Consider the following 12,889-nt stretch of genomic DNA (forward strand, 5'->3'; position numbering starts at 1 on the left):
ATATCACATTAAAACTAGAGCTCATGCTTCATGTGCGTGCTGAACTTTGACCTAATGATCATCACAATTGGAATTCAATTTACCTTCATAGATTTCGTTGAGGTTTACCTGGTAAAAAGACATGCTTCCCTGGTTTTTATACAATATTAGTTAATAAATTCCATTTAGTTGACATTTGTAGCTGATAATGCATAAATCCAAATAGTTGACATCATTTGTGTGATACCTATTGATATTTGCATTAATAATGATTTCTATTGATAAAGAAATGAATTGATATTTTCAGAGCTCAGAGTTTAGTGAATACAAAGGTAGCTGTGAGTGACCTTTCCACAGAGCGTACACCTCTACTCGCTAGTCATAGTACACAAGAAAAGAAAGAGACTTCAAAAGATGTCCATGGAAAAGCTAGTCTCATCAAAGTGCTTTTCAAAACATTTGGACTGGAGCTGTTGAATGCTCATATATTCAAATGTTTTATGATGGATTTAATTTTGTTAATCCATTTCTTTTACGGTAAGTTAGTTAAAAACAACATGTATCCCTTATCAACTCCTAATCCCAAGTATTTGAATAGCCCTAGATACACACATTAATCCTAATATCAAGTAATTAAATAGCACTTGATAACTTAGTAAATCATAATACCAAGTAATGTAATGTTCACTGGATACACATATCAAATCCTAATCCCAAAAGTAATTAAATGTCACTGGATACACATATCAAATCCTAATCCCAAAAGTAATTAAATGTCAAATCCCTGAATACACAAGTCAAATCCTAATCCCAGGTAATTGAATACACTGGATACACATATCAAATCTGATCCAAGGTAATTGAATGTCAAATCCTAAATCCCAAAAGTTGACACTGAATACACATATCAAATCCTAATGACACAATACAATATCAATCACCAGTAATTAATGACACTGGATACACATATCAAATCCTAATCCCAAGTAATTAAATGACACTGGATACACATATCAAATCCTAATCCCAAGTAATTAAATGACACTGGATACACATATCAAATCCTAATCCCAAGTAATTAAATGACACTGGATACACATATCAAATCCTAATCCCAAGTAATTGAATGACACTGGATACACATATCAAATCCTAATCCCAAGTAATTAATGACACTGGATACATCCGTAATTAATGCACGATACACATATCAAATCCTAATCCCAAGTAATTGAATGACACTGAATACACAATATCAAATCCTAATCCCAAGTAATTAAATGACACTGGATACACATATCAAATCCTAATCCCAGGTAATTAAATGACACTGAATACACATATCAAATCCTAATCCCAAGTAATTGAATGACACTGGATACACATATCAAATCCTAATCCCAAGTAATTGAATGACACTGGATACACATATCAAATCCTAATCCCAAAAGTAATTAAATGACACTGAATACACATATCAAATCCTAATCCCAAGTAATTGAATGACACTGAATACACATATCAAATCCTAATCCCAAGTAATTGAATGACACTGGATACACATATCAAATCCTAATCCCAAGTAATTGAATGACACTGGATACACATATCAAATCCTAATCCCAAAAGTAATTAAATGACACTGAATACACATATCAAATCCTAATCCCAAGTAATTGAATGACACTGGATACACATATCAAATCCTAATCCCAAGTAATTGAATGACACTGGATACACATATCAAATCCTAATCCCAGGTAATTGAATGTCACTGGATACACATATCAAATCCTAATCCCAGGTAATTAAATGACAAATCCTAATCCCAAGTAATTGAATGACACTGGATACACATATCAAATCCTAATCCCAAGTAATTGAATGACACTGGATACACATATCAAATCCTAATCCCAAGTAATTGAATGACACTGGATACACATATCAAATCCTAATCCCAAGTAATTGAATGACACTGGATACACATATCAAATCCTAATCCCAAAAGTAATTAAATGACACTGAATACACATATCAAATCCTAATCCCAGGTAATTGAATGACACTGAATACACATATCAAATCCTAATCCCAAGTAATTGAATGACACTGGATACACATATCAAATCCTAATCCCAAAAGTAATTAAATGACACTGAATACACATATCAAATCCTAATCCCAAGTAATTGAATGACACTGGATACACATATCAAATCCTAATCCCAAAAGTAATTAAATGACACTGAATACACATATCAAATCCTAATCCCAGGTAATTGAATGACACTGAATACACATATCAAATCCTAATCCCAAGTAATTGAATGACACTGAATACACATATCAAATCCTAATCCCAAGTAATATAATGTCACTGACACTGATACACATATCAAATCCTAATCCCAAGTAATTAAATGACACTGGATACACATATCAAATCCTAATCCCAGTAATTAAATGACACTGGATACACATATCAAATCCTAATCCCAAGTAATTGAATGACACTGAATACACATATCAAATCCTAATCCCAAGTAATTGAATGACACTGAATACACATATCAAATCCTAATCCCAAGTAATTGAATGACACTGATACACATATCAAATCCTAATCCCAAGTAATTGAATGACACTGAACCATACACATATCCAAATCCTAATCCCAAGTAATTGAATGACACTGAATACACATATCAAATCCTAATCCCAAGTAATTAAATGACACTGATACACATATCAAATCCTAATCCCAAGTAATTGAATGACACTGAATACACATATCAAATCCTAATCCCAAGTAATTGAATGACACTGAATACACATATCAAATCCTAATCCCAAGTAATTGAATGACACTGGATACACATATCAAATCCTAATCCCAAAGTAATTGAATGACACTGAATACACATATCAAATCCTAATCCCAAGTAATTAAATGTCACTGGATACACATATCAAATCCTAATCCCAAGTAATTGAATGACACTGGATACACATATCAAATCCTAATCCCAAGTAATTGAATGACACTGAATACACATATCAAATCCTAATCCCAAGTAATTAAATGACACTGAATACACATATCAAATCCTAATCCCAGTAATTGAATGACACTGAATACACATATCAAATCCTAATCCCAAGTAATGTAATGACACTGGATACACATATCAAATCCTAATCCCAAGTAATTGAATGACACTGGATACACATATCAAATCCTAATCCCAAGTAATTGAATGACACTGAATACACATATCAAATCCTAATCCCAAGTAATTAATGACACTGAATACACATATCAAATCCTAATCCCAAGTAATTAAATGACACTGAATACACATATCAAATCCTAATCCCAAGTAATTAATGTCACTGAATACACATATCAAATCCTAATCCCAAGTAATTGAATGACACTGAATACACATATCAAATCCTAATCCCAAGTAATTGAATGACACTGAATACACATATCAAATCCTAATCCCAAGTAATTGAATGACACTGGATACACATATCAAATCCTAATCCCAAGTAATTGAATGACACTGAATACACATATCAAATCCTAATCCCAAGTAATTGAATGACACTGGATACACATATCAAATCCTAATCCCAAGTAATTGAATGACACTGGATACACATATCAAATGCCTGATCACTCAAATCCCAAGTAATTGAATGACACTGGAATACACATATCAAATCCTAATCCCAGTAATTGAATGACACTGAATACACATATCAAATCCTAATCCCAAAGTAATTAAATGACACTGAATACACATATCAAATCCTAATCCCAGGTAATTGAATGACACTGAATACACATATCAAATCCTAATCCCAAGTAATTGAATGACACTGAATACACATATCAAATCCTAATCCCAAGTAATTGAATGACACTGAATACACATATCAAATCCTAATCCCAAGTAATTAAATGTCACTGGATACACATATCAAATCCTAATCCCAAGTAATTGAATGACACTGAATACACATATCAAATCCTAATCCCAAGTAATTGAATGACACTGGATACACATATCAAATCCTAATCCCAAGTAATTAAATGACACTGAATACACATATCAAATCCTAATCCCAAGTAATTAAATGACACTGAATACACATATCAAATCCTAATCCCAGGTAATTGAATGACACTGAATACACATATCAAATCCTAATCCCAAGTAATTGAATGACACTGGATACACATATCAAATCCTAATCCCAAAAGTAATTAAATGACACTGAATACACATATCAAATCCTAATCCCAGGTAATTAAATGACACTGAATACACATATCAAATCCTAATCCCAAGTAATTGAATGACACTGGATACACATATCAAATCCTAATCCCAAGTAATTAAATGACACTGATACACATATCAAATCCTAATCCCAAGTAATTAAATGACACTGGATACACATATCAAATCCTAATCCCAAGTAATTAAATGTCACTGGATACACATATCAAATCCTAATCCCAAGTAATTGAATGACACTGAATACACATATCAAATCCTAATCCCAAGTAATTGAATGACACTGGATACACATATCAAATCCTAATCCCAAGTAATTAAATGACACTGAATACACATATCAAATCCTAATCCCAAGTAATTGAATGACACTGAATACACATATCAAATCCTAATCCCAAGTAATTGAATGACACTGAATACACATATCAAATCCTAATCCCAAGTAATTGAATGACACTGAATACACATATCAAATCCTAATCCCAAGTAATTGAATGACACTGGATACACATATCAAATCCTAACCCCAAAAGTAATTGAATGACACTGAATACACATATCAAATCCTAATCCCAAGTAATTAAATGACACTGAATACACATATCAAATCCTAATCCCAAGTAATTAAATGACACTGAATACACATATCAAATCCTAATCCCAAGTAATTGAATGACACTGGATACACATATCAAATCCTAATCCCAAGTAATTGAATGACACTGAATACACATATCAAATCCTAATCCCAAGTAATGTAAAATGACACTGAATACACATATCAAATCCTAATCCCAAGTAATTGAATGACACTGAATACACATATCAAATCCTAATCCCAAGTAATTAAATGACACTGAATACACATATCAAATCCTAATCCCAAGTAATTGAATGACACTGAATACACATATCAAATCCTAATCCCAAGTAATTGAATGACACTGGATACACATATCAAATCCTAATCCCAAGTAATTGAATGACACTGAATACACATATCAAATCCTAATCCCAAGTAATTGAATGACACTGGATACACATATCAAATCCTAATCCCAAGTAATTAAATGACACTGAATACACATATCAAATCCTAATCCCAGGTAATTAAATGACACTGAATACACATATCAAATCCTAATCCCAAGTAATGTAATGACACTGGATACACATATCAAATCCTAATCCCAAGTAATTGAATGACACTGATACACATATCAAATCCTAATCCAAGTAATTAATGACACTGATACACATATCAAACCCAAGTAATTAATGCACGAATACACATATCAATCCTAATCCAAGTAATTAATGACACTGGATACACATATCAAATCCTAATCCCAAGTAATTAAATGACACTGAATACACATATCAAATCCTAATCCCAAGTAATGTAATGACACTGGATACACATATCAAATCCTAATCCCAAGTAATTGAATGACACTGAATACACATATCAAATCCTAATCCCAAGTAATTGAATGACACTGAATACACATATCAAATCCTAATCCCAAGTAATTAAATGACACTGAATACACATATCAAATCCTAATCCCAAGTAATTTAATGACACTGGATACACATATCAAATCCTAATCCCAAGTAATTGTAATGTCACTGAATACACATATCAAATCCTAATCCCAAGTAATTGAATGACACTGAATACACATATCAAATCCTAATCCCAAGTAATTGAATGACACTGGATACACATATCAAATCCTAATCCCAAGTAATTAAATGACACTGGATACACATATCAAATCCTAATCCCAAGTAATTAAATGACACTGAATACACATATCAAATCCTAATCCCAGGTAATTGAATGACACTGGATACACATATCAAATCCTAATCCCAAGTAATTGAATGACACTGAATACACATATCAAATCCTAATCCCAAGTAATTGAATGACACTGGATACACATATCAAATCCTAATCCCAAGTAATTAAATGACACTGGATACACATATCAAATCCTAATCCCAAGTAATTGAATGACACTGAATACACATATCAAATCCTAATCCCAAGTAATTGAATGACACTGAATACACATATCAAATCCTAATCCCAAGTAATTGAATGACACTGGATACACATATCAAATCCTAATCCCAAAAGTAATTAAATGACACTGAATACACATATCAAATCCTAATCCCAGGTAATTGAATGTCACTGGATACACATATCAAATCCTAATCCCAAGTAATTGAATGACACTGGATACACATATCAAATCCTAATCCCAAGTAATTGAATGACACTGAATACACATATCAAATCCTAATCCCAAGTAATTGAATGACACTGGATACACATATCAAATCCTAATCCCAAGTAATTGAATGACACTGAATACACATATCAAATCCTAATCCCAGGTAATTAAATGACACTGAATACACATATCAAATCCTAATCCCAAGTAATTGAATGACACTGAATACACATATCAAATCCTAATCCCAAGTAATTGAATGACACTGGATACACATATCAAATCCTAATCCCAAGTAATTAAATGACACTGGATACACATATCAAATCCTAATCCCAGGTAATTAAATGACACTGAATACACATATCAAATCCTAATCCCAAGTAATTGAATGACACTGAATACACATATCAAACACTAATCCCAAGTAATGTAATGACACTGGATACACATATCAAATCCTAATCCCAAGTAATTGAATGACACTGAATACACATATCAAATCCTAATCCCAAGTAATTGAATGACACTGGATACACATATCAAATCCTAATCCCAAGTAATTGAATGACACTGGATACACATATCAAATCCTAATCCCAAGTAATTGAATGACACTGAATACACATATCAAATCCTAATCCCAAGTAATTGAATGACACTGGATACACATATCAAATCCTAATCCCAAGTAATTAAATGACACTGAATACACATATCAAATCCTAATCCCAGGTAATTAAATGACACTGAATACACATATCAAATCCTAATCCCAAGTAATTGAATGACACTGAATACACATATCAAATCCTAATCCCAAGTAATGTAATGACACTGGATACACATATCAAATCCTAATCCCAAGTAAATCCTAATCCCAAGTAATTGAATGACACTGAATACACATATCAAATCCTAATCCCAAGTAATTGAATGACACTGGATACACATATCAAATCCTAATCCCAAGTAATTGAATGACACTGAATACACATATCAAATCCTAATCCCAAGTAATTAAATGACACTGAATACACATATCAAATCCTAATCCCAAGTAATTAAATGACACTGAATACACATATCAAATCCTAATCCCAAGTAATTGAATGACACTGGATACACATATCAAATCCTAATCCCAAGTAATTGAATGACACTGAATACACATATCAAATCCTAATCCCAAGTAATTGAATGACACTGGATACACATATCAAATCCTAACCCCAAAAGTAATTAAATGACACTGAATACACATATCAAATCCTAATCCCAGGTAATTAAATGACACTGAATACACATATCAAATCCTAATCCCAAGTAATTAATGACACTGGATACACATATCAAATCCTAATCCCAGGTAATTAAATGACACTGAATACACATATCAAATCCTAATCCCAAGTAATTAAATGACACTGAATACACATATCAAATCCTAATCCCAAGTAATTAAATGACACTGAATACACATATCAAATCCTAATCCCAAGTAATGTAATGACACTGGATACACATATCAAATCCTAATCCCAGGTAATTAAATGACACTGAATACACATATCAAATCCTAATCCCAAGTAATTGAATGACACTGAATACACATATCAAATCCTAATCCCAAGTAATTGAATGACACTGAATACACATATCAAATCCTAATCCCAAGTAATTGAATGACACTGAATACACATATCAAACACTAATCCCAAGTAATGTAATGACACTGGATACACATATCAAATCCTAATCCCAAGTAATTGAATGACACTGGATACACATATCAAATCCTAATCCCAGGTAATATAAATGACACTGAATACACATATCAAATCCTAATCCCAAGTAATTGAATGACACTGAATACACATATCAAATCCTAATCCCAAGTAATTGAATGACACTGAATACACATATCAAATCCTAATCCCAGGTAATTAAATGAAAATGAATACACATATCAAATCCTAATCCCAAGTAATTAAATGACACTGAATACACATATCAAATCCTAATCCCAAGTAATTGAATGACACTGGATACACATATCAAATCCTAATCCCAAGTAATTGAATGACACTGAATACACATATCAAATCCTCAAATCCCTAAGTAAGTAATGAATGACACTGATACACATATCAAATCCTAATCCCAAGTAATTGAATGACACTGGATACACATATCAAATCCTAATCCCAAGTAATTAAATGACACTGAATACACATATCAAATCCTAATCCCAAGTAATTAAATGACACTGGATACACATATCAAATCCTAATCCCAAGTAATTGAATGACACTGGATACACATATCAAATCCTAATCCCAAGTAATTGAATGACACTGGATACACATATCAAATCCTAATCCCAAGTAATTAAATGACACTGAATACACATATCAAATCCTAATCCCAAGTAATTGAATGACACTGGATACACATATCAAATCCTAATCCCAAGTAATTGAATGACACTGAATACACATATCAAATCCTAATCCCAAGTAATTAAATGACACTGAATACACATATCAAATCCTAATCCCAAGTAATTAAATGACACTGATACACATATCAAATCCTAATCCCAAGTAATTGAATGACACTGAATACACATATCAAATCCTAATCCCAAGTAATTGAATGACACTGGATACACATATCAAATCCTAATCCCAAGTAATTGAATGACACTGATACACATATCAAATCCTAATCCCAAGTAATTGAATGACACTGAATACACATATCAAATCCTAATCCCAAGTAATTGAATGACACTGGATACACATATCAAATCCTAATCCCAAGTAATTGAATGACACTGAATACACATATCAAATCCTAATCCCAAGTAATTGAATGACACTGAATACACATATCAAATCCTAATCCCAAGTAATTAAATGACACTGAATACACATATCAAATCCTAATCCCAAGTAATGTAATGACACTGGATACACATATCAAATCCTAATCCCAAGTAATTGAATGTCACTGAATACACATATCAAATCCTAATCCCAAGTAATTGAATGACACTGAATACACATATCAAATCCTAATCCCAAGTAATTGAATGACACTGAATACACATATCAAATCCTAATCCCAAGTAATGTAATGACACTGGATACACATATCAAATCCTAATCCCAAGTAATTGAATGACACTGAATACACATATCAAATCCTAATCCCAAGTAATTAAATGACACTGAATACACATATCAAATCCTAATCCCAGGTAATTAAATGACACTGAATACACATATCAAATCCTAATCCCAAGTAATGTAATGACACTGGATACACATATCAAATCCTAATCCCAAGTAATTAAATGTCACTGAATACACATATCAAATCCTAATCCCAAGTAATTGAATGACACTGAATACACATATCAAATCCTAATCCCAAGTAATTGAATGACACTGAATACACATATCAAATCCTAATCCCAAGTAATTGAATGACACTGGATACACATATCAAATCCTAATCCCAAGTAATTGAATGACACTGGATACACATATCAAATCCTAATCCCAAGTAATTGAATGACACTGGATACACATATCAAATCCTAATCCCAAGTAATTGAATGACACTGAATACACATATCAAATCCTAATCCCAAGTAATTGAATGACACTGGATACACATATCAAATCCTAATCCCAAGTAATTGAATGACACTGAATACACATATCAAATCCTAATCCCAAGTAATTGAATGACACTGGATACACATATCAAATCCTAATCCCAAGTAATTGAATGACACTGAATACACATATCAAATCCTAATCCCAAGTAATTAAATGACACTGAATACACATATCAAATCCTAATCCCAAGTAATGTAATGACACTGGATACACATATCAAATCCTAATCCCAAGTAATTGTAATGACACTGGAATACACATATCAAATCCTAATCCCAAGTAATTAAATGACACTGAATACACATATCAAATCCTAATCCCAAGTAATTAAATGACACTGGATACACATATCAAATCCTAATCCCAAGTAATTAAATGACAATGAATACACATATCAAATCCTAATCCCAAGTAATTAAATGACACTGGATACACATATCAAATCCTAATCCCAAGTAATTAAATGACAATGAATACACATATCAAATCCTAATCCCAAGTAATTAAATGACACTGGATACACATATCAAATCCTAATCCCAAGTAATTAAATGACACTGAATACACATATCAAATCCTAATCCCAAGTAATTGAATGACACTGAATACACATATCAAATCCTAATCCCAAGTAATTGAATGACACTGGATACACATATCAAATCCTAATCCCAAGTAATTGAATGACACTGGATACACATATCAAATCCTAATCCCAAGTAATTGAATGACACTGGATACACATATCAAATCCTAATCCCAAGTAATTGAATGACACTGAATACACATATCAAATCCTAATCCCAAGTAATTGAATGACACTGGATACACATATCAAATCCTAATCCCAAGTAATTGAATGACACTGGATACACATATCAAATCCTAATCCCAAGTAATTGAATGACACTGGATACACATATCAAATCCTAATCCCAAGTAATTAAATGACACTGATACACACATATCAAATCCTAATCCCAAGTAATTAAATGACACTGATACACATATCAAATCCTAATCCCAAGTAATTAATGACACTGGATACACATATCAAATCCTAATCCCAAGTAATTGAATGACACTGAATACACATATCAAATCCTAATCCCAAGTAATTGAATGACACTGAATACACATATCAAATCCTAATCCCAAGTAATTGAATGACACTGAATACACATATCAAATCCTAATCCCAAGTAATTAAATGACACTGAATACACATATCAAATCCTAATCCCAAGTAATTGAATGACACTGGATACACATATCAAATCCTAATCCCAAGTAATTGAATGACACTGGATACACATATCAAATCCTAATCCCAAGTAATTAAATGACACTGAATACACATATCAAATCCTAATCCCAAGTAATGTAATGCACGGATACACATATCAAATCCTAATCCCAAGTAATTGAATGACACTGGATACACATATCAAATCCTAATCCCAGGTAATTGAATGACACTGAATACACATATCAAATCCTAATCCCAAGTAATTAAATGACACTGGATACACATATCAAATCCTAATCCCAAGTAATTAAATGACACTGAATACACATATCAAATCCTAATCCCAAGTAATGTAATGACACTGGATACACATATCAAATCCTAATCCCAAGTAATTAAATGACACTGAATACACATATCAAATCCTAATCCCAAGTAATTAAATGACACTGAATACACATATCAAATCCTAATCCCAAGTAATTAAATGACACTGAATACACATATCAAATCCTAATCCCAAGTAATGTAATGACACTGGATACACATATCAAATCCTAATCCCAAGTAATTGAATGACACTGGATACACATATCAAATCCTAATCCCAAGTAATTGAATGACACTGAATACACATATCAAATCCTAATCCCAAGTAATTGAATGACACTGAATACACATATCAAATCCTAATCCCAAGTAATTGAATGACACTGAATACACATATCAAATCCTAATCCCAAGTAATTGAATGACACTGGATACACATATCAAATCCTAATCCCAAGTAATTGAATGACACTGGATACACATATCAAATCCTAATCCCAGGTAATTAAATGACACTGAATACACATATCAAATCCTAATCCCAAGTAATTGAATGACACTGGATACACATATCAAATCCTAATCCCAAGTAATTGAATGACACTGAATACACATATCAAATCCTAATCCCAAGTAATTAATGACACTGAATACACATATCAAATCCTAATCCCAAGTAATTAAATGACACTGAATACACATATCAAATCCTAATCCCAAGTAATTAAATGACACTGGATACACATATCAAATCCTAACCCCAAAAGTAATTAAATGACACTGAATACACATATCAAATCCTAATCCCAGGTAATTAAATGACACTGAATACACATATCAAATCCTAATCCCAAGTAATTGTAATGACACTGATACACATATCAAATCCTAATCCCAAGTAATTAAATGACACTGATACACATATCAAATCCTAATCCCAAGTAATTGAATGACACTGGATACACATATCAAATCCTAATCCCAAAGTAATTAAATGACACTGAATACACATATCAAATCCTAATCCCAAGTAATTAAATGTCACTGAATACACATATCAAATCCTAATCCCAA

General features: G+C 32.1%; 1 protein-coding gene across 1 annotated transcript in view; it reads left to right on the forward strand.

Annotated features, from left to right (window-relative positions):
• The first annotated feature begins 329 nt into the window (after nt 1–329).
• Nucleotides 330–12,889, forward strand: part of LOC138314328 (ATP-binding cassette sub-family C member 3-like) — a 67,710-nt gene continuing 55,150 nt past the window's right edge. The window contains exon 1 of the mRNA XM_069254615.1: nt 330–516. Coding sequence (XP_069110716.1) covers nt 473–516 — 44 coding nt within the window. The 5' untranslated portion in view covers nt 330–472. The remainder of the gene's footprint in view (nt 517–12,889) is intronic.

Source organism: Argopecten irradians, chromosome 1, assembly GCF_041381155.1.
Source record: "Argopecten irradians isolate NY chromosome 1, Ai_NY, whole genome shotgun sequence".
Classification (NCBI taxonomy): domain Eukaryota; kingdom Metazoa; phylum Mollusca; class Bivalvia; order Pectinida; family Pectinidae; genus Argopecten; species Argopecten irradians.